At 50.0% G+C, this 23,284-nt stretch overlaps 1 protein-coding gene across 2 annotated transcripts; it reads left to right on the top strand.

Annotated features, from left to right (window-relative positions):
• The first annotated feature begins 2,482 nt into the window (after positions 1-2,482).
• Positions 2,483-20,524, top strand: LOC137319580 (zinc finger protein 774-like). 2 transcript variants are annotated; one of them, XM_067981677.1, is made up of 2 exons: positions 2,483-5,343; positions 17,947-20,524. In XM_067981677.1, exon 2 carries the CDS (start codon positions 18,056-18,058, stop codon positions 18,965-18,967), a length of 912 nt encoding a protein of 303 aa, XP_067837778.1. In that variant the 5' UTR covers positions 2,483-5,343; positions 17,947-18,055; the 3' UTR covers positions 18,968-20,524. The 2 variants fall into 2 exon arrangements, with proteins under 2 accessions (XP_067837778.1, XP_067837777.1); XM_067981676.1 differs by lacking the exon at positions 2,483-5,343 and adding an exon at positions 10,287-10,787.
• Positions 20,525-23,284: the final 2,760 nt, after the last annotated feature.

Raw genomic sequence — 23,284 nt, 5'->3', positions numbered from 1 at the left:
GTTTCTCCCTCCCTCTCTCTCTCTGTTTCTCTCTCTGTGTGTCTGTTTCTCCCTCTCTCTCTCTCTGTCTGTTTCTCTCTCTCTCTCTCTCTGTTTCCCTCTCTCTCTGTTTCTCTCTCTCTCTGTCTGTTTCTCCCTCTCTCTCTCTGTCTGTTTTTCCCTCTCTCTCTGTCTGTTTCTCCCTCTCTCTCTCTCTGTCTGTTTCTCCCTCTCTCTCTGTCTGTTTCTCCCTCTCTCTCTCTCTCTGTCTGTTTCTCCCTCCCTCTCTCTCTCTGTTTCTCTCTCTCTGTGTCTGTTTCTCCCTCTCTCTCTCTCTGTCTGTTTCTCTCTCTCTCTCTCTGTTTCCCTCTCTCTCTGTTTCTCTCTCTCTCTGTCTGTTTCTCCCTCTCTCTCTCTCTCTCTGTTTTTCCCTCTCTCTCTGTCTGTTTCTCCCTCCCTCTCTCTGTCTGTTTCTCCCTCTCTCTCTCTCTCTGTCTGTTTCTCCCTCCCTCTCTCTGTCTGTTTCTCCCTCTCTCTCTCTCTCTGTCTGTTTCTCCCTCCCTCTCTCTGTCTGTTTCTCCCTCCCTCTCTCTCTCTGTTTCTCTCTGTGTGTGTCTGTTTCTCCCTCTCTCTCTCTCTCTGTCTGTTTCTCCCTCTCTCTCTCTGTCTGTTTCTCCCTCTCTGTTTCTCTCTCTCTCTCTGTTTCTCCCTCTCTCTCTGTCTGTTTCTCCCTCTCTCTCTCTATCCCTCTCTCTCTTTCCCTCTCTCTCTCTGTTTTCCCCTCTCTCTCTCTCTCTGTTTCTCTCTCTCTCTGTCTGTTTCTCCCTCTCTCTCTTTCCCTCTCTCTCTCTGTTTCCCCCCCCCTCTCTCTCTGTCTGTTTCTCCCTCTCTCTCTCTCTATCCCTCTCTCTCTTTCCCTCTCTCTCTCTGTTTCCCCCCCCTCTCTCTCTCTGTCTGTTTCTCCCTCTCTCTCTCTCTCTGTTTCCCCCCCCCTCTCTCTCTCTCTCTGTTTCTCCCTCTCTCTCTCTCTCTCTGTTTCTCCCTCTCTGTTTCTCCCTCTCTCTCTCTGTTTCTCTCCCTCTCTCTCTCTCTCTGTTTCTCTCTCTCTCTCTGTTTCCCCCCCCTCTCTCTCTGTTTCTCCCTCTCTCTCTCTCTCTCTGTTTCTCCCTCTCTGTTTCTCCCTCTCTCTCTCTGTTTCCCCCCCCCTCTCTCTCTCTCTCTGTTTCTCCCTCTCTCTCTCTCTCTCTGTTTCTTCCTCTCTGTTTCTCCCTCTCTCTCTCTGTTTCTCTCTCTCTCTGTTTCCCCCCCCCTCTCTCTCTGTTTCTCCCTCTCTCTCTCTCTCTCTGTTTCTCCCTCTCTGTTTCTCCCTCTCTCTCTCTGTTTCTCCCCCTCCCTCTCTCTGTCTGTTTCTCTCCCTCTCTCTCTGTTTCTCTCTCTCTCTCTGTTTCTCTCCCTCTCTCTCTGTTTTCCCCTCTCTCTCTCTCTCTGTTTCTCTCTCTCTCTCTGTTTTCCCCTCTCTCTCTCTCTCTGTTTCTCTCCCTCTCTCTCTGTTTTCCCCTCTCTCTCTCTCTCTGTTTCTCTCTCTCTCTCTGTTTTCCCCTCTCTCTCTCTCTCTGTTTCTCTCCCTCTCTCTCTGTTTTCCCCTCTCCCTCTCTCTCTCTGTTTCTCCCTCTCTCTCTCTCTCTGTTTCTCTCCCTCTCTCTCTGTTTTCCCCTCTCTCTCTCTCTCTGTTTCTCTCCCTCTCTCTCTGTTTTCCCCTCTCTCTCTCTCTCTGTTTCTCTCTCTCTCTCTGTTTTCCCCTCTCTCTCTCTCTCTGTTTCTCTCCCTCTCTCTCTGTTTTCCCCTCTCTCTCTCTCTCTGTTTCTCTCTCTCTCTCTGTTTTCCCCTCTCTCTCTCTCTCTGTTTCTCTCCCTCTCTCTCTGTTTCTCCCTCTCTCTCTCTCTCTGTTTCTCTCCCTCTCTCTCTGTTTTCCCCTCTCTCTCTCTCTCTGTTTCTCTCTCTCTCTCTGTTTTCCCCTCTCTCTCTCTCTCTGTTTCTCTCCCTCTCTCTCTGTTTTCCCCTCTCTCTCTCTCTCTCTGTTTTCCCCTCTCTCTCTCTCTCTGTTTTCCCCTCTCTCTCTCTCTCTGTTTCTCCCTCTCTCTCTCTCTCTGTTTTCTCTCCCTCTCTCTCTCTCTCTGTTTCTCCCTCTCTCTCTCTGTTTTCCCCTCTCTCTCTCTCTCTGTTTCTCCCTCTCTCTCTCTCTCTGTTTTCTCTCCCTCTCTCTCTCTCTCTCTGTTTCTCCCTCTCTCTCTCTGTTTTCCCCTCTCTCTCTCTCTCTGTTTCTCCCTCTCTCTCTCTCTCTGTTTTCTCTCCCTCTCTCTCTCTCTCTCTCTGTTTTCTCCCTCTCTCTCTCTCTCTCTATGATGGACATGTCACTCCCTCTATCCCGTTGATCGCTCTCTGCGATCCTGGGCGGTCCTCATTCTGCCGCGACTGAAGCGGAAATCCCGCCTCCGATTGTGGGGCCTGAGATCGGAGAGAAACGGAGAAAAACAAGAGAGTGAGAGAAACAGAGAGAGAGAGAGAGACTAACAGAGAGAGAGAGATAGAGAGAGAGAGAGAAACAGAGAGTGGGAGAAACAGAGAGAGAGAGAGAGACTAACAGGGAGAGAGAGATAGAGAGAGAGAGAGAAACAGAGAGTGGGAGAAACAGAGAGAGAGAGAGAAACAGAGAGAGAGAGAGAGACTAACAGAGAGAGAGAGATAGAGAGAGAGAGAGAAACAGAGAGAGAGAGAGATAGACACAGAGAGATACAGAGAGAGAGAGAAACAGAGAGAGAGATAGAGAGAAACAGAGAGAGAGAGAGATAGACACAGAGAGATACAGAGAGAGAGAGAAACAGAGAGAGAGAGAGTAACAGAGAGAGAGAGATAGACACAGAGAGATACAGAGAGAGAGAGAAACAGAGAGAGAGAGATAGACACAGAGAGATACAGAGAGAGAGAGTAACAGAGAGAGAGAGAGAGAGAAACAGAGAGAGAGAGAGATAGACACAGAGAGATACAGAGAGAGAGAGAAACAGAGAGAGAGAGAGTAACAGAGAGAGAGAGAGAGAGAAACAGAGAGAGAGAGAGATAGACACAGAGAGATACAGAGAGAGAGAGAAACAGAGAGAGAGAGAGTAACAGAGAGAGAGAGATAGACACAGAGAGATACAGAGAGAGAGAGAAACAGAGAGAGAGAGATAGACACAGAGAGATACAGAGAGAGAGAGTAACAGAGAGAGAGAGATAGACACAGAGAGATACAGAGAGAGAGAGAAACAGAGAGAGAGAGAGAGAGAAACACAGAGAGAGAGAGATAGAGAGAGAGAGAGAAACAGAGAGAGAGATAGACACAGAGAGATACAGAGAGAGAAACACAGAGAGAGAGAGAGATAGAGAGAGAGAGATAGAGAGAGAGAGAAACAGAGAGAGAGAGATAGACACAGAGAGATACAGAGAGAGAGAGACACACACACAGAGAAACAGAGAGAGAGAGAGTAACAGAGAGAGAGAGATAGACACAGAGAGATACAGAGAGAGAGAGACACACAGAGAGAGAAACAGAGAGAGAGTAACAGAGAGAGAGATAGACACAGAGAGAGAGAGAAACAGAGAGAGAGAGAGATAGATACAGAGAGAGAGAGAAACACAGAGAGAGATACAAACAGAGAGAGAGAGAGACAGAGAGAGAGAGATAGATACAGAGAGAGAGAGAGAAACACAGAGAGAGATACAAACAGAGAGAGAGAGAGACACAGAGAGAGATACAAACAGAGAGAGAGAGATACACAGAGAGAGAAACACAGAGAGAGAGATAGAGAGAGAGAGAAACACAGATAGAGAGAGAAACACAGAGATACAAACAGAGAGAGAGAGATACAGAGAGAGAGAAACACAGATAGAGAGAGAAACACAGAGAGATACAAACAGAGAGAGAGAAACACAGATAGAGAGAGAGAGAAACACAGAGAGATACAGAGAGAGAGAGAGAGAAACACAGAAAGAGAGAAACACAGAGAGAGATACACAGAGAGAGAAACACAGAGAGAGAGAGAGATAGAGAGAGAGAGAAACACAGAGAGAGAGATAGAGAGAGAGAGAAACACAGAGAGATACAAAGAGAGAGATACACAGAGAGAAACGGATACAGAGAGATACAGAGAGAGAGAAACAGAGAGAGAGATACAGAGAGAGAAACAGAGAGAGAGATACAGAGAGAGAGAGAGAAACAGAGAGAGATATAGAGAGAGAGATACAGAGAGAAACTGATACAAAGAGAGAGATACAGAGAGAAACTGATACAAAGAGAGAGAGATACAGAGAGAAACTGATACAAAGAGAGAGAGAGATACAGAGAGAGAGAGAAACAGAGAGAGTAACAGAGAGAGAGAAACAAAGAGAGAGAGAGATAGAGAGAAAGAGATACAGAGAGAGAGAGAAACAGAGAGAGAGAAACAGAGAGAGCGAGAGAAACACAGAGAGAAACAGAGAGAGAGAGATACAGAGAGAAACAGATACAGAGAGAGAGATATACAGAGAGCGAGAGATACAGAGAGATACAGATACAGAGAGAGAGAAACAGACAGCAAGAGAAACAGAGAGAGAGAAATACAGTGAGACAGAGAGAGAAACAGACAGTGAGACAGAGAGAGATACAGTGAGACAGAGAGAGATACAGACAGTGAGACAGAGAGAGATACAGTGAGACAGACAGAGATACAGACAGTGAAATAGAGAGAGATACAGTGAGACAGAGAGATACAGACAGTGAGACAGAGAGAGATACAGTGAAAGAGAAATAGACAGTGAGACAGAGAGAGATACAGACAGTGAGACAGAGATACAGTGAGACAGAGAGATACAGACAGTGAGACAGAGAGAGATACAGACAGTGAGACAGAGATACAGTGAGACAGAGAGATACAGACAGTGAGACAGAGAGAGATACAGTGAGACAGAGAGAAATACAGTGAGACAGAGAGAGATACAGTGAAAGAGAAATAGACAGTGAGACAGAGAGAGATACAGACAGTGAGACAGAGATACAGTGAGACAGAGAGATACAGACAGTGAGACAGAGAGAGATACAGACAGTGAGACAGAGATACAGTGAGACAGAGAGATACAGACAGTGAGACAGAGAGAGATACAGTGAGACAGAGAGAAATACAGTGAGACAGAGAGAGATACAGACAGTGAGACAGAGAGAGATACAGTGAGACAGAGAGAGATACAGTGAGACAGAGAGAGATACAGACAGTGAGACAGAGAGAGATACAGACAGTGAGAGTGTATACAAAGGGAGCGGGCCGTGCGGTGAGAGGGGGATCGGACCGTGCGGTGAGTGTCACTCTCTCTCTCTCACTCTCCCCCCTCTCCTTCTCTCTCTTCCCTTCTCTCCCCTTCTCTCTCTCCCCCTCTCTTTCTCTCCCCTTCTCTCTCTCTCTCTCTCTCCCCTTCTCTCTCTCTCTCCCCTTCTCTCTCTCCCCACCCCCACTCTCTCTCTCTTCCCCCCCATCTCCTCTCCCCCAATTTCAAGGGTGGAAATTGCGGAGTCACTGGCCATAATCTTCCAAACATCCCTCGATACAGGGGTGGTGCCAGAGGACTGGAGAATTGCAAATGTTACACCCTTGTTCAAAAAAGGGTGTAAGGATAAACCCAGCAACTACAGGCCAGTCAGTTTAACCTCAGTGGTGGGGAAACTTTTAGAAACGATAATCCGGGACAGAATTAACAGTCACATGGACGAGTGTGGATTGATTAGGGAAAGCCAGCACGGATTGTTAAAGGCAAATCGTGTTTAACTAACCTGATAGAGTTTTTTGATGAGGTAACAGAGAGGGTTGATGAGGGCAATGCAGTTGATATGGTTTATATGGACTTTCAAAAGGCGTTTGATAAAGTGCCTTATAATCGGCTTGTCAGCAAAGTTGAAGCCCATGGAATAAAAGGGGCAGTGGCAGCATGGATAGGAAATTGTCTAAGTAACAGGAAACAGAGAGTAGTGGTGAACGGTTGTTTTTCGGACTGGAGGGAGGTATACAGTGGTGTTCCCCAGGAGTCAGTGCTGGGACCACTGCTTTTCTTGATATTAATGACTTGGACTTGGGTGTACAGGGCACAATTTCAAAATTTGCAAATGACACAAAACTTGGAAGTGATAGACTTCAAGAGGATATAGACAGGCTGGTGGAATGGGCGGACACGTGGCAGATGAAATTTAACACAGAGACGTGTGAAGTGGTACATTTCGGTAGGAAGAACGAGGAGAGGCAATATAAACTAGAGGGCACAACTCCAAAAGGGGCACAGGAACAGAGAGATCTGGGGGTATATGTGCACAAATCATTGAAGGTGACAGGGCAGGTTGAGAAAGTGGTTAAAAAAAGCAAACGGGATCCTGGGCTTTATAAATCGAGGCAGAGAGTATATCGAGGCAAGGAAGTCATGATGAACCTTTATAAAACACTGGTTCGGTCACATCTGGAGTATTGTGTCCAGTTCTGGGCACCGCACTTTAGGAAAGATGTGAAGGTCTTAGAGAGGGTGCAGAGAGATTTACTGGAATGATTCCAGGAATGAGGGACTTTAGTTACGTGGATAGACTGGAGAAGCTGGGATTGTTCTCCTTGGAACAGAGAAGGTTGTGAGGAGATTTGATCGAGGTGTTCAAAATCATGAAGGGTCTGGACAGAGTAGAGAGAGAGAAACTGTTCCCATTGGCGGGAGGGTGAAGGACCAGAGGACATAGATTTAAGGTGATTGGTAAAAGAACCAAAGGTGACATGAGGAAAAACGTTTTTACACAGCGAGTGGTTAGGATCTGGAATGCACTGCCCGAGGGGGTGGTGGAGGCAGATTCAATCATGGCCTTCAAAAGGGGAACTGGATAAGTACTTGAAAGGAAAAACATTTGCAGAGCTACGGGGAAAGGGCGGGGGAGTCGGACTAGCTGGATTGCTCTGACAGGCAGCCGGCACAGGCTCGATGGGCTGAATGGCCTCCTTCTGTCCTGCAACCTTTCTATGATTCTCTCTCGCCCTTCTCTCTCACTCCTCTCTCTCCCCCTTTTCACAACCACCCTCTCTTTCTTCCCCCACCCTCTCGATCCTCCTGTCTCTCCATTCCCTCTGTCCCTTTTGCTCTCTGTCCCTCTCCCCCTTCTCCGGATCTCCATCTTCTCTCTTTGCCCTTCTCTCTCCCTCCCTCCCTCCCCTTCTCTCTCCCTCTCTCCCCTTCTCTCTCCCTCTCTCCCCTTCTCTCTCCCTCCCCTTCTCTCTCCCTCCCCTTCTCTCTCCCTCCCCTTCTCTCTCCCTCCCCTTCTCCCTCCCTCCTCCCTCCCTCCCCTTCTCCCTCCCTCCCTCCCTCCCCTTCTCTCTCCCTCCCTCCCCTTCTCTCTCCCTCTCTCCCCTTCTCCCTCCCCTTCTCTCTCCCTCCCTCCCCTTCTCTCTCCCTCCCCTTCTCTCTCCCTCCCTCCCTCCCCTTCTCTCTCCCTCCCTCCCCTTCTCTCTCCCTCTCTCCCTCCCCTTCTCTCCCCCTCCCCTTCTCTCCCCTCCTTCCCCTTCTCTCCCCCTCCCTCCCCTTCTCTCCCCCTCCCTCCCCTTCTCTCCCCCTCCCTCCCCTTCTCTCCCCCTCCCTCCCCTTCTCTCCCCCTCCCTCCCCTTCTCTCCCCCTCCCTCCCCTTTTCTCTTCTCTCCCTCCCTCCCCTTCTCTCCCTCCCCTTCTCTCCCTCCCTCCTCTTCTCTCTCTTCTTGCTCCCTCCCCTTCTCTCGCTCCCTCCACTTCTCTCCCTCCCTCCCCTTCTCTCTTCTCTCACTCCCTCCCTTCTTTCTCTCCCTCCCCTTCTCTCTTCTCTCACTCCCTCCCTTCTTTCTCTCCCTCCCCTTCTCACACTCCCTCCCCTTCCCTCCCTCCACTTCTCTCCCTCCCTCCCCTTCTCTCTTCTCTCGCTCCCTCTCTTATTTCTCTCCCTTTTTTTGAGGGGGTGACGAGGCGTGTGGATGAGGGTAACGCAGTGGATGTGGTATACATGGATTTCAGTAAGGCCTTCGATAAAGTCCCCCACAGGAGACTGGTCAAGAAGGTACGAGCCCATGGAATCCAGGGTGCCTTGGCACTTTGGATACAAAACTGGCTTAGTGGCAGAAGGCAGAGGGTGATGGTCGAAGGTTGTTTTTGTGACTGGAAGCCTGTGGCCAGTGGGGTACCACAGGGATCGGTGCTGGGTCCCTTGCTGTTTGTGATCTACATTAATGACTTGGATATGAATGTAAAAGGTATGATCAGTAAGTTCGCTGATGATACAAAGATTGGTAGGGTGGTAAATAGTGAGGAGGATAGCCTCAGTCTGCAGGACGATATAGATGGGTTGGTCAGATGGGCGGAACAGTGGCAAATGGAATTTAACCCGGAAAAGTGCGAGGTGATGCACTTTGGAGGGACTAACAAGGCAAGGGAATACACAATGAATGGGAAGACCCTAGGCAAGACAGAGGGTCAGAGGGATCTTGGTGTGCAAGTTCACAGATCCCTGAAGGCGGCGGAACAGGTAGATAAGGTGGTTAAGAAGGCATATGGGATATTTGCCTTTATTAGCCGAGGCATAGAATATAAGAGCAAGGAGGTTATGATGGAGCTGTATAAAACACTGGTTAGGCCACAGCTGGAGTACTGTGTGCAGTTCTGGTCGCCACACTACAGGAAGGATGTGATCGCTTTGGAGAGGGTGCAAAGGAGATTCACCAGGATGTTACCAGGGCTGGAGCGCTTCAGCTATGAAGAGAGACTGGGAAGATTGGGTTTGTTTTCCTTGGAGCAGAGGAGGCTGAGGGGGGACATGATTGAGGTGTACAAAATTATGAGGGGCACAGATAGGATGGATACTAAGGAGCTTTTTCCCTTCGTTGAGGGTTCTATAACAAGGGGACATAGATTCAAGGTAAAAGGCGGGAGGTTTAGAGGGGATTTGAGAAAGAACTTTTTCACCCAGAGGGTGGTTGGAGTCTGGAACTCACTGCCTGAAAGGGTTGTGGAGGCAGGAACCCTCACAACATTCAAGAAGCATTTGGATGAGCACTTGAAATGCCATAGCATACAAGGCTACGGACCAAATGCTGGAATATGGGATTAGAGTAGACAGGGCTTGATGGCCGGCGCGGACACGATGGGCCGAAGGGCCTCTATCCGTGCTGTATAACTCTATGACTCTATGACTCCCCTTCTCTCCCTCCCTCCCCTTCTCTCCCTCCCTCCCCTTCTCTCTCTCTCCCACCCCTTCTCTCCCTCCCCTTCTCTCCCTCCCCTTCCATCCCTCCCCTTCTCTCCCTCCCTCCCCTTCTCTCCCTCCCTCCCCTTCTCTCTCCCTCCCTCCCCTTCTCTCCCTCCCTCCCCTTCTCTCTCTCTCCCACCCCTTCTCTCCCTCCCCTTCTCTCCCTCCCTCCCCTTCTCTCCCTCCCTCCCCTTCTCTCCCTCCCACCCCTTCTCTCCCTCCCTCCCCTTCTCTCCCTCCCATCCCTACTCTCCCTCCCACCTCTTCTCTCTCTCTCCCTCCCCTTCTCTCTCTCTCCCTCCCCTTCTCTCTCCCTCCCTCCCCTTCTCTCTCTCTCCCTCCCCTTCTCTCTCTCTCCCACCCCTTCTCTTGCTCCCTCCCCTTCTCTCTCTCCCTCCTCTTCTCTCTCTCTCCCTCCTCTTCTCTCTCTCTCCCTCCTCTTCTCTCTCTCTCCCTCCCCTTCTCTCGTCTCGCTCCCTCCACTTCTCTCACTTCCTTCCCTCACTCCAGCCTACTCTCCATCCTCCTCTCTCCCCTTCTCTCCCTCCTTGTCTCCCTATCCTTTTTTCTCTCCCTCCCCTTCTCTCCCTATCCCTCTCCCTCCCCTTCTCTCCCTCCCCTTCTCTTCCTCCCCTTCTCTCCCTCCCCTTCTCTCCCACCCCTTCTCTCTCCCCCCTTCTCTCTCCCTCCCCTTCATTCCCTCTCCTTCTCTTGCTCCCTCCCCTTCTCTCCCTCCCCTTTTTTTCTCTCCCTCCCCTTCTCTCCCTCCCTCCCCTTCTCTCCCTCCCTCCTCTTCTCTCTCCCTCCCTCCTCTTCTCTCTCCCTCCCTCCCCTTCTCTCCCTCCCTCCCCTTCTCTCCCCTTCTCTCTCTCCCCTTCTCTCTCTCTCCTTCTTCCCATCCTCATCTCTCTGCCTCTCTCCCTTTCTCTCTCTCTCCCCTTCCCTCTCTCCCCTTCCCTCTCTCTCTCCCTTTCTCCCTCCCTATCTCTCTCATAGAAAAATAGAAACATGGAAAATAGGAGCAGGAGCCCCTCAATCATGCTCCGCCATTCAATGTGATGATGCCATATTCTCTATCTCAATACCATATTCCCGCTCTCTCCCCACACCCCTTGATGCCTTTTGTGTCTAGAAATCTATCTCGCTCCTTCTTAAATATATTCAGTGACTTGGCCTCCACAGTCTTCTGTGGTAGAGAATTCCACAGGTTCACCACCCTCTGAGTGAAGAAATTTCTCCTCATCTCAGTCCTAAATGTCCTATCCCGTATCCTGAGACTGTGACCCCTCGTTCTGGACCCCCCAGCCAGGGGAAACATCCTCCCTTCATCCAGTCTGTCTAACCCTGTCAGAATTTTATATGTTTCAATGAGATCTCCTCTCACTCTTCTAAACTCGAGTGAATACAGGCCTCGTGGACGCAATCTCTCCTCATACGACAGTCCTGCCATCCCAGGAATCAGTCTGGTGAACCTTCGCTGCACTCCCTCTATGGCAAGGACATCCTTTCTTAGGTAAGGAGGGCAAAACTGCACACAATACTCCAGGTGTGGTCTCAAATAAACAACTTCACTGGTTCTCCCTTATCCCCAGTTACATCCTCAAAAAACTCCAGTAGGTTTGTCAAACAAGATTTCCCTTTCATAAACCCATGTTGACTTTGTCTAATCCCGTTGATATTTTCCAAGTGTCCTGTGATCACATCCTTTATAATAGACTCTAGCATTCTCCCCACTACTGATGTTCGGCTAACCGGTCTGTAGTTCCCTGTTTTCTCTCTCCCTCCTTTTTTAAATACCTACTTCTACCAGCCTTGCCCTTATAAAGTGAAGGGCAAGGCTGGTAGAAGTAGGGAACCTTGGATGACTCGGGAGATTGAGGCACTAGTCAAAAAGAAGAAGGAGGCATATGACATGCATAGGCAGCTGGGATCAAGTGGATCCCTTGAAGAGTATAGAGATTGCCGGAGTAGAGTTAAGAGAGAAATCAGGAGGGCAAAAAGGGGATATGAGATTGCTTTGGCAGATCAGGCAACGGTGAATCCAAAGAGCTTCTACAAATACATAAAGGGCAAAAGGGTAACTAGGGAGAGAGTAGGGCCTCTTAAGGATCAACAAGGTCATCTATGTGCGGACAAACAAGAGATGGGTGAGATCCTGAATGAATATTTCACATCGGTATTTACGGTTGAGAAAGGCATGGATGTTAGGGAACTTGGGGAAATAAATAGTGATGTCTTGAGGAGTGTACATATTACAGAGAGGGAGGTGCTGGAAGTCTTAACGCGCATCAAGGTAGATAAATCTCCGGGACCTGACGAAATGTATCCCAGGACGTTATGGGAGGTTAGGGAGGAAATTGCGGGTCCCCTAGCAGAGATATTTGAATCATCCACCGCTACAGGTGAGGTGCCTGAAGATTGGAGGGTAGCAAATGTTGTGCCTTTGTTTAAGAAGGGCGGCAGGGAAAAGCCTGGGAACTACAGACCGGTGAGCCTGACATCTGTAGTGGGTAAGTTGTTCGAGGGTATTCTGAGAGACAGGATCTACAGGCATTTGGAGAGGCAGGGACTGATTAGGAACAGTCAGCATGGTTTTGTGAGAGGAAAATCATGTCTCACGAATTTGATTGAGTTTTTTGAAGGGATAACCAAGAAGATAGATGAGGGCTGTGCAGTAGACGTGGTCTACATGGACTTCAGCAAAGCCTTTGACAAGGTACCGCATGGTAGGTTGTTACATAAGGTTAGATCTCACGGGATCCAAGGTGAGGTAGCCAATTGGATACAAAATTGGCTTGACGACAGAAGACAGAGGGTGGTTGTCGAGGGTTGTTTTTCAAACTGGAGGCCTGTGTCCAGCGGTGTGCCTCAGGGATCGGTGCTGGGTCCGCTGTTATTTGTTATTTATATTAATGATTTGGATGAGAATTTAGGAGGCATGGTTAGTAAGTTTGCAGATGACACCAAGATTGGTGGCATTGTGGACAGTGAAGAAGGTTATCTAGGATTGCAACGGGATCTTGATAAATTGGGCCAGTGGGCCGATGAATGGCAGATGGAGTTTAATTTAGATAAATGTGAGGTGATGCATTTTGGTAGATCGAATCGGGCCAGGACCTACTCCGTTAATGGTAGGGCGTTGGGGAGAGTGATAGAACAAAGAGATCTAGGAGTACAGATTCATAGCTCCTTGAAAGTGGAGTCACAGGGGGATAGGGTGGTGAAGAAGGCATTCGGCATGCTTGGTTTCATTGGTCAGAACATTGAATGCAGGAGTTGGGATGTCTTGTTGAAGTTGTACAAGACATTAGTAAGGCCACACTTGGAATACTGTGTACAGTTCTGGTCACCCTATTATAGAAAGGATATTATTAAACTAGAAAGAGTGCAGAAAAGATTTACTAGGATGCTACCGGGACTTGATGATTTGACTTACAGGGAGAGGTTAGACAGACTGGGACTTTTTTCCCTGGAGAGCAGGAGGTTAAGGGGTGATCTTATAGAAGTCTATAAAATAATGAGGGGCATAGATAAGGTCGATAGTCAAAATCTTTTCCCAAAGGTAGGGGAGTCTATAACGAGGGGACATAGATTTAAGGTGAGAGGGGAGAGCTGCAAAAGGGTCCAGAGGGGCAATTTTTTCACTCAAAGGGTGGTGAGTGTCTGGAACGAGCTGCCAGAGGCAGTAGTAGAGGCGGGTACAATTTTGTCTTTTAAAAAGCATTTGGACAGTTACATGGGTAAGATGGGTATAGAGGGATATGGGACAAGTGCAGGCAATTGGGACTAGCTTAGTGGTATAAACTGGGCGACATGGACATGTTGGGCCGAAGGGCCTGTTTCCATGTTGTAAACTTCTATGATTCTATGATTCTACATTTGCCACCCTCCAATCTGCAGGAACTGTTCCAGAATCTATAGAATTTTGGAAGTTGACCACCAATGCAACTATTTCCATGGCTACCTCTTTTAATACTCTGGGATGCAGATTATCAGGTCCTGGGGATTTATCGGCTTTCAGTCCTATTAATATCTCCAGCACTATTTTTTTACCAATACTAATTTCCTTTAATTCCTCCTTCTCACTAGTCCCTTGATTTCCTCGTATTTCTGGGAAGTTATTTGTGTATTCTACCGTGAAGGCAGAACCAAAGTATTTGTTTAATTGCTCTGCCATTTCCTTGTTCCCCATTATAAATTCTCCCGTTTCTGACTGTAAGGGACCTACATTTGTCTTCACTAATCTTTTTCTTTTTACATACTTGTGGAAGCTTTTACAGTCCACTTTTATATTCCTTGCAAGTTTACTCTCATACTCTATTTTTCCTCTCTTAATCAATCCCTTGGTCCATTTTTTGCTGAAGTCTCTCCCCTTCCATCTCCTCATCTTGCTCACTCTCTCTCTCTCCCTTCCCTTCTCTTCCTCCCCTTCTTTCCCTCCCCTTCTCTCGTTCTCCATCTCTCTTTCTTTCCCCTTCTCTCCCTCTCTCTCCCCTTCCCTCTCTCTCTCCCTTCTCTCTCTCTGTCTCTCCCACACTCCCCTTCTCTCTCTCCACTTCTCTCTCTCTCCCCTTCCCTCTCTCTCCCCCTTCTCTATGTCCTTTTTTCTGTTTTCCCATCTCTCCCTTCCCATCTCCCCCCCTTCCCATCTCTCCCCCTCCCCATCTCCCCTGTCCCCATCTCCCCTGTCCCCATCTCCCCCTTCCCCATCTCCCCCCTCCCCATCTCCCCCCCTTCCCATCTCCCCCCCTTCCCATCTCTCCCCCTTCCCATCTCTCCCTTCCCCATCTCCCCCTCCCCATCTCCCCCCTCCCCATCTCCCCCTTCCCCATCTCCCCTTCCCCATCTCTCCCCCTCCCCATCTCTCCCCATCTCTCCCCCTCCCCATCTCCCCCCTCCCCATCTCCCCCCTCCCCATCTCCCCCCTCCCCATCTCCCCCTCCCCATCTCCCCCCCTCCCCATCTCCCCCCCCTCCCCATCTCCCCCCACCCCATCTCCCCGCTCCCCATCTCCCCCCCTTCCCATCTCCCCCCTTCCCATCTCTCCCACTTCCCATCTCCCCCCTCCCCATCTCCCCCTTCCCCATCTCCCCCCCCTCCCCATCTCCCCCCCCTCCCCATCTCCCCCCCCTCCCCATCTCCCCGTCCCCATCTCCCCCCTCCCCATCTCCCCCCTCCCCATCTCCCCCTTCCCCATCTCCCCCCTCCCCATCTCCCCCTTGACTGATATTCAATGACTCAGCATCCACAGCGCTCGGGGGTAGAGAATTCCAAAGATTCACAACCCTCTGAGTGAAGAAATTCCTCCTCATCTCAGCCCTAAAGAGCCGACCCCCTATCCTGAGACTATGCCCTCTAGATCTAGACTCTCCAGCCAGGAGAAACAGCCTTTCAGCATCTCCCCTGTCAAACCCCCTCAGAATGTTTCAATGAGATCACCTCTCATTCTTCTAAACTCCAGAGAGTATCGGCCCATTCTACTCAATCTCTCCTCATAGGACAACCCTCTCATCCCAGGAATCAATCTAGTGAACCTTCGTTGCACCGCCTCTAAGGCAAGTATATCCTTCCTTGGATAAGGAGACCAAAACTGTACACAGTGCTCCAGGTGAGGTCTCACCAAAACCCCGTACAATTGTAATAAGACTTCCTTACTCTTGTACTCCAACCCCCTTGCAATAAAGACCAACATACCATTTGCCCTCCTGAATGCTTGCTGTACCTGCATGTTAACTTTTTGTGTTTCTTGTACGAGGACACCCAAATCTCTCTGAACACCAACATTTAATAGTTTCTCACCATTTAAAAAATATTCTCTTTTTCTATTCTTCCGACCAAAGTGAATAACCTCACATTTCCCCACATTATACTCCATCTGCCACCTTCTTGCCCACTCACTTAACCTCTCTATATCCCTTTGCAGACTCTTTGTGTCCTCCCCACAGCTTACTTTCCCACCGAGCTTTGTATCATCAGCAAACTTGGATACATTACACTCGGTCCCTTCATCTAAGTCATTAATATAGATTGTAAATAGCTGAGGCCCAAGTACTGATCCCTGCGGTACCCCACTAGTTACAGCCTGACAACCTGAGAATGACCCGTTTATCCCTACTCTCTGTTTTCTGTCCTTTAACCAATCCTCTATCGATGCTAATATATTACCCCCAACCCCATGAGCCCTTATCTTGTGCAACAACCTTTTATGTGGCACCTTATCGAATGCCTTTTGAAAATCCAAATATACGACATCCACTGGTTCCCCTTTATCTACATTGTGAGTTACATCCTCAAAAAACTCTAATAAATTTGTGAAACATGATTTCCCTTTCATAAAACCATGTTGACTCTGCCTAATGATATTATGATTTTCTAAGTGCCCTGTTACCATGTCGTTAATAATAGATTCCAGCATTTTCCCTACTACTGATGTCAGGCTAACTGGCCTGACGTTCCCTGTTTTCTCTCTCTCTCCTTTCTTGAATAGTGGGGTTACATTTGCTACCTTCCAATCCGCTGGGACCGTTCTAGAATCTAGGGAATTCTGGAAGATCACAACCAATGCACCCACTATCTCTGCAACCACCTCTTTTAGAACCCTGGGGTGTAGGCCATCAGGTTCAGGGGATTTGACAGCTTTTAGTCCCATTAATTTCTCCAGTACTTTTTCTTTACTAATATTAATTACTTTAAGTTCCTCACTCTCATTAGACTCTTGGTTCCCCATTATTTCCAGTATGTTTTTTGTATCTTCTGCTGTGAAGACAGATACAAAATATTTGTTTAACGTCTCTGCCATTTCCTTATTCCCCATTATAATTTCTCCATCTCAGCCTCGAAGGGACCAACGTTTACTTTTGTCACTCTCTTCCTTTTTACATACTTGGAGAAGCTCTTACAATCTGTCTTTATATTTATTGCCAGTTTACTCTCATATTCTATTTTCTCTATTTCTATCAATTTTTTGGTCATGCTTCACTGGTTTCTAAAACTCTCCCAATCCTCAGGCTTCCTACTCTTCTTGGCAGCATTATAAGCCTCTTCATTTAATCTAATACTACCCTTAACTTTAGTTAGCCACAGATGGAAACTTTCCCCCTGGAGTTTTTATTCCTCAATGGAATGTATATTTGTTGAGAATATTGAACTATTTCTTTCAATGTTTGCCATTGCGTTTCAACCATCAAACCCTTTAATCTAATTTCCCAACTCACCCCTCATACCTTTGTAATTGGCTTTATTTAAGTTTAGGACTCTAGTTTCGGACTTAAGTGCGTCACTCTCAAACTCAATGTGAAATTCCAGCATATTATGATCACTCTTCCCCAGAGGATCCTTTACTATGAGATTACTAATTAACCTGAAATCATTACACAATACAAGATGTAAAATAGCCTGTTCTCTGGTTGGTTCCATGTTTTCGGAAACCATCTCGAATGCATTCCATGAACCCGTCCTCCAAACTACCTGTTCCAATTTGATTTGCCCAGTCTATATGAAGATTGAAGTCCCCCATGATTATTGCATTACATTTGTTACAAGCTCCTGTTATTTCATGATTAATACTCTGTCCAATGGTATAGCTACTATTAGGGGGCCTATAAACGACACCCACCAGTATTTCCTGCTCCTTGTTATTTCTTATCTCCACCCAGACTGATTCCACTTTCTGATCTTCTGAGCCAAGATCCTTTCTCACCACTGTCCTTATATCGTCCTTTATTATCAGGGCCACACCCCCTTCTAATTCCATCCTTTTCCCTCTCCCCTTCCTACCCTCCTCATCTCTCTCCCCTTCTCTCCATCTCTCCCCTTCTCCCTCAATCCCTTTCTCCCTCTCCCCTTCTTTCTCTGCTGCCCTCTCCCCTTCTCTCTCTCCCCCTCCCTCTCCCCCTTCCCTTTCCCCTTCTCTCTCCCCTCTCCCTTCCATTTTCTCTCTCCTTTCTCTCTCCCCTTTTCTGTCTCCCCTTCTTCCCTCGCCATCTCTCTCCTTCCCCTTTTCTTTCTCTCTCCTCTTTCTCTCCTCTCTCTCTCTCCCCTTCTCTCTCACCCATTCTCTCCCTCCCCTTCATCCGCCATGTGTCTGCCCATTTCACCAGTCTGTCTTTGTCCTCCTGAAGTCTGTCACTATCCTCCTCACTATTTGCTACATTTCCAAGTTTCGTGTCATCTACAAACTTTGAAATTATACCCTCTATACCCAAGTCCAGCTCATTAATATATCTCAAAAAGAGCAGTGGTCCTAATACTGACCCCTGGGGAACACCACTGTGTACTTCCCTCCAGTCTGAAAAACAACCGTTCACCACTACTCTCTCCTTTCTGTCCTGGAGCCAATCCATGCTGCCACTGTCCCTTTAATCTCATGGGTTTTAATTTTCCTAATAAGTCCATTATACGGCACTTAATCAAACGTCTTTTGAAAGTCCATATACACAACATCTACTGCACCCCCTCATCGACCCTCTCCGTTACTTCATCAAAGAACTCAATCAAGTGAGTCAAACCCGATTTGTCTTTAACAAATCCGTGCTGACTTTCAAATTCACTGCTGCATTTCCTACATACAACAGCGACTACCCTTCAAAATTATTTCATTGGCTGTGAGTTGCCTTGGGATGTCCTGAGGTCTTAAAAGGCGCTATATAAATGCAGATTCTTTCCTTTTCCAGGGGATTAGAAGGGGAGGATTTACAGACAGGAAACTCAAACCAAACATCACGTCAAGATCTGACAGAGTCCCTCGATTCATCAGGACCTGAATATCGTCGGCCTTTGACTATGGAAGGAAAAGGCACCAATCACAGCGGGGAGAAACCATACATGTGCTCTGTGTGTGACTGTGCCTTCAGTCGATCGTCCAACCTGGCGATGCACATGCGCAGTCACACAGGGGAACAACCGTTCAAATGCGGGGACTGTGGGAAGGGATTCAATTACCCGTCGGAGCTGGAAACTCATCGACGCAGTCACACCGGGGAGAGGCTGTTCACCTGCTCCGTGTGTGGGAAGGGATTCACTCGGTCGTCTCACCTGCTCACACACCGGCCTGTTCACACCGGGGAGAGGCCGTTCACCTGCTCCGTGTGTGGGAAGGGATTCACTCAGTCCTCCCACCTGCTGACACACCAGCATATTCACACCGGGGAGAGGCCGTTTCGATGCTCCGTGTGTGGGAAGGGATTCACTCAGATGTCCAACCAGCTGAGACACCAGCGAGTTCACGCAGGAGAGAGGCCGTTCATCTGCTCCGTGTGCGGGAAGGGATTCACTCAGTCGTCCACCCTGCTGAGACACCAACGCACTCACACCGGCGAGAGGCCGTTCACCTGCTCCATGTGCGGGAAGGGATTCACTCGGTCGTCCCACCTGCTCACACACCAGCGAGTTCACACTGAAGAGAGGCCATTTCGATGCTCAGCGTCTCGTGTTACTTCTGGGGGGACCTTGGGGCCTGGGAGGTCTGGGAGGTTGTCTGTTTCTGGGAACGTTGTGGCGAGACCTGGTGTCTGGGATGAGTGGGAGAGGGGACCTGGGATCTGGGAGCATTGGGGAGGGAGTATCCTTGGGTCTGAGCAGACTGGAGGTGATCCTGGGTTCATGGCACACTGGGAGGGTGAGCCCTGGGGCTGGGAGCCCTGGGGCTGGTCCCAGGGTCCAGGGCCACTGGGAGGCCAATCTAGGTGCCTGTGAGCACTGGGATGGCAATTGCAGGAACCCGGGAGTGGGACATTGTGGGCTGAGATTGGGCAGTATGGGGTCAGGGACCAGGAGAAAGGGCTGCAACGGCCTTCAGCCACCCTGAAACCACCAGGCGTCTGGGCTCCAATTGTGTTCCCACTGGTCAACCTCCTCCTATCTGCCCACTGCTGCTTCTCGACCCAAACCCCCCCCACCCCGGCCAGTAACCCCCCCTCCCCTCCAGTCCCACCAGCCCCTCCCCTCTTCCCCCCAGTCCCACCAGCTGCCAGTTCCTGCCATTATGTCCATTCAGCCCATTCTTAGTTGTTCCCACCTAACAGGCAGCCATTGAGCTCCTCCTAATACTCTCATCAACGTGGATAGACTGGAGAAGCAGGGATTGTTCTCCTTGGAACAGAGAAGGTTGTGAGAAGATTTGATCGAGGTGTTCAAAATCATGAAGGGTCTGGACAGAGTAGATAGAGAGAAACTGTTCCCATTGGTGGGAGGGTGAAGGACCAGAGGACACAGATTTAAGGTGATTGGCAAAAGAACCAAAGGTGACATGAGGAAAAACTTTTTTACACAGCGAGTGGTTAGGATCTGGAATGCACTGCCCGAGGGGGTGGTGGAGGCAGATTCAATCATGGCATTCGAAAGGGAACTGGATATGTACTTGAAAGGAAAAAAATTGCGGGGATACGGCGGGGGAGTGGGGCTAGTTGGATTGCTCTTACATAGAGCCGGCACGGACTCGATGGGCTGAATGGCCTCCTTCCGTGCTGTAGTAACCTTTCGATGGTTCTATGATCACGATCTGAAGAACCAGAATGATTTGGAAGTTGAGATCTGGACTGCCCAACAGAACTGCAATGTGATTTATCCTCGATATTACTCGATTATATAAATTTCCAGAGACAAATAAAGATCACCTCATAAAACGCACAAAAGTTCATGTCTTTACGGTGAAACGGTGAAATGCTTCGAAGTTTGCAACACGGGACGAGGCCATTGGGCCCATTCAGTCCATGACCGTGCAGAGCCTCCACATGAGCAAATAATCGGAATCACATTGACCTGCTCTTTGCTGTCAGCTACCTCTCCAATCTAATCTCAATCAGTAACCCTCAAAGTGACCCCCATGGCCTCACAACTCTCTCTGTGTGAAGAGATTTCTCCTGCCCATTTAATCTTCTATCTCGTTCTCTCGCCCCTCTCCCATTTCATAATTTTAAACACTTTGATCAAATCACCCCTAATCGAACGAGAAAAGCTCCAATTTTTCCAATCACTCGACTTGTATTCGCTCAGACCAGGCCGTATCCTCGTGAATCTGCCCTGTCCCCTCTCGAAAGTCTCAATATCCTTCCGAGAGTGTGGATCCAGCACTGTGCACGAGTCGGACAGGGGTGGGATTCCAGTTTGAGATCTGCCCATCCTTAACTCTTGGAGTTTAGATTCCACACCTTGTGATAAACCGAGAATTCCATTCGATATTTCAGAGCCGAATCAATCGGAGGCGCTGCTCTCCACATCCTGTCAACCGTAACACTCAGTTATTAAACACCTTTCAAGTGAAAAATGGTCCCGTGTATTTCTCGGAAGAGAAAGTTTAAACTGAATTGGGAACAAATTGGAAAGAGGAGGGGCTGGTCAATCCGGAAGAACTCAATTCAGCTCATTTCCCAATTTGATTGAATTCTGTTGCTATTTTCCTGATGGGGTGAAGGAGCCGTTAATAGTGCAAACGGGAAACTTCACGGAGACACAGCTCCGAAAATTCAATCCTGAATTTGCTCTCAAGCCGACTGGAGAAACCAAGGAACTGGGAACCACTCGGGGTTTGAGGCAGCGGCTGAAACACACCGGGAAATTCGATCACCCGAGGTCGACTCAACAGACAGCTGGGCCCGCCCCTGATTCCCCAACCCAGACAGGGTGTCCACCCCCGAGCCCAGACAGGGTGTCTACCCCCGAACCCAGACAGGATGTCTACCGCCTAACCCAGACAGGGTGTCTACCCCCAATCCAGGCACAGCGTCTACCCCCGAACCCAGACAGGGTGTCTACCCCCTAACCCAGACAGGGTGTCTACCCCCTAACCCAGACAGGGTGTCTACCCCCTAACCCAGACAGGGTGTCTACCCCGAACACAGACAGGGTGTCTACCCCCTAATCCAGGCACGGCGTCTACTCCCTAACCCAGACAGGGTGTCTACCCCCTAACCCAGACAGGATGTCTACCCCCTAACCCAGACAGGGTGTCTAACCCCGAACCCAGACAGGTCGTCAACCCCCAACCCAGACAGGGCGTCTACCCCCAACCCACACAGGGCATCAACCCCCAACCCAGACAGGGTGTCTACCCCCGAACCCAGACAGGGTGTCTACCCCCTAACCCAGACAGGGCGACAACCCCCAACCCAGACAGGGCGTCAACCCCCAACCCAGACAGGTTGTCTACCCCCAAACCCAGACAGGGTGTCTACCCCCTAACCCAGACAGGGCGTCTACCCCCTAACACAGGCATGGTGTCCACCCCCGAACCCAGACAGGGTGTCTACCCCTGAACCCAGACAGGGCGTCAACCCCCGAACCCAGACAGGGTGTCCACCCCCGAATACAGGCACGGTGTCTACCCCCGAACCCAGACAGGGTGTCGACCCCCGAGCCCAGACAGGGTGTCTACCCCCGAACCCAGACAGGATGTCTACCGCCTAACCCAGACAGGGTGTCTACCCCCTAATCCAGGCACAGCGTCTACCCCCGAACCCAGACAGGGTGTCTACCCCCTAACCCAAACATGGTGTCTACCACCTAATCCAGGCAGGGCATCTACCCGCAAACCCAGACAGGGCTTCTAACCCCGATCCCAGAAAGGGCGTCTATCCCCTAACGCAGGCAGAGTGTCTACCCACTAACCCAGGCAGGGCGTCTACCCTCTCACCCAGGCAGGGTGTCTACTCCCTAACCCAGACAGGGTGTCTACCCACTAACCCAGATAGGGTGTCTACCCCCTAACCCAGACATGGCGTCTACCCGCTAACCCAGGCAGGGCATCTACCCCCTAACCCACCAATGGTGTCTACCCGCTAACTGAGACAGGGTGTCTACCCCCCAAACCCAGACAGGATGTCTACCCCCTAACCCAGCCATGGTGTCTACCCGCAAACCGAGACAGTGTGTCGACCCCCTAACCCAGGCAGGGTGTCTACCCCCTAACCCAGACAGGGCGTCTACCCACTAACCCAGACAGGGCGTCTACCCACTAACCCAGACAGGGTGTCTACCCACTAACCCAGGCAGGGCGTCTACCCTCTCACCCAGGCAGGGTGTCTACTCCCTAACCCAGACAGGGTGTCTACCCACTAACCCAGACAGGGTGTCTACCCCCTAACCCAGACATGGCGTCTGCCACCGAATCCAGACAGGGCTTCTACCCGCTAACCCAGACATGGCGTCTACCCGCTAACCCAGGCAGGGCATCTACCCCCTAACCCACCAATGGTGTCTACCCGCTAACCCAGACAGGATGTCTACCCCCTAACCCAGCCATGGTGTCTACCCACAAACTGAGACAGTGTGTCTACCCCCTAACCCAGGCAGGGTGTCTACCCCCTAACCCAGACATGGCGTCTACCCCCTAACCCAGGCAGGGCGTCTACCCCCTAACCCTGGCAGAGCGTCTACCCCCTAACCCAGACATGGCGTCGACCACCTAATCCAGACAGGGCGTCTACCCCCAAACCCAGACAGGGTGTCTACCCCCTAACCTAGGCATGGTGTCTTCCCCCTTATCCAGACACGATGTCTACACCCTAACCCAGTCAAGGTGTCCACCCACGAAGCTAGACAGGACGTCTACCCCCTAACCCAGGCACAGCGTCTACCCCCTAACCCGGGCAGGGTGTCTGCTCCCTAACCCAGACAGGGCGTCTACCCCCTTACCCAGACAGGGTGTCTACCCCCGAACACAGACAGGGTGTCTACCCCCTAATCCAGGCACGGCGTCTACTCCCAAACCCAGACAGGGTGGCTATCCCCTGACCCAGGCAGGGCATCTACCCCCTCACCCAGGCAGGGTTTCCACCCCCTAACCCAGCCGTGGTGTCTACCCCCTAACCCAGGCAGGGTGTCTATCCACTAGCCCAGACAGGGCGTCTACCTTCTAGCCATAACAGGGTGTGTAGCCCCTCACCCAGACGAGGCGTCTACTCCCAAACCCAGGCAGGGTGTCTACCCACAAACCCAGGCAGTTTGTATACCCACTAACCCAGACAGGATGTCTGCCCCCTAACCCAGGCAGGGCGTCTACTCCCTAACCCAGGC

Source organism: Heptranchias perlo, unplaced genomic scaffold (genome assembly GCF_035084215.1).
Source record: "Heptranchias perlo isolate sHepPer1 unplaced genomic scaffold, sHepPer1.hap1 HAP1_SCAFFOLD_87, whole genome shotgun sequence".
Taxonomy (NCBI): domain Eukaryota; kingdom Metazoa; phylum Chordata; class Chondrichthyes; order Hexanchiformes; family Hexanchidae; genus Heptranchias; species Heptranchias perlo.
The sequence above is the reverse complement of the archived record's forward strand: the minus strand, read 5'-3'. Positions and strand labels throughout refer to the sequence as shown.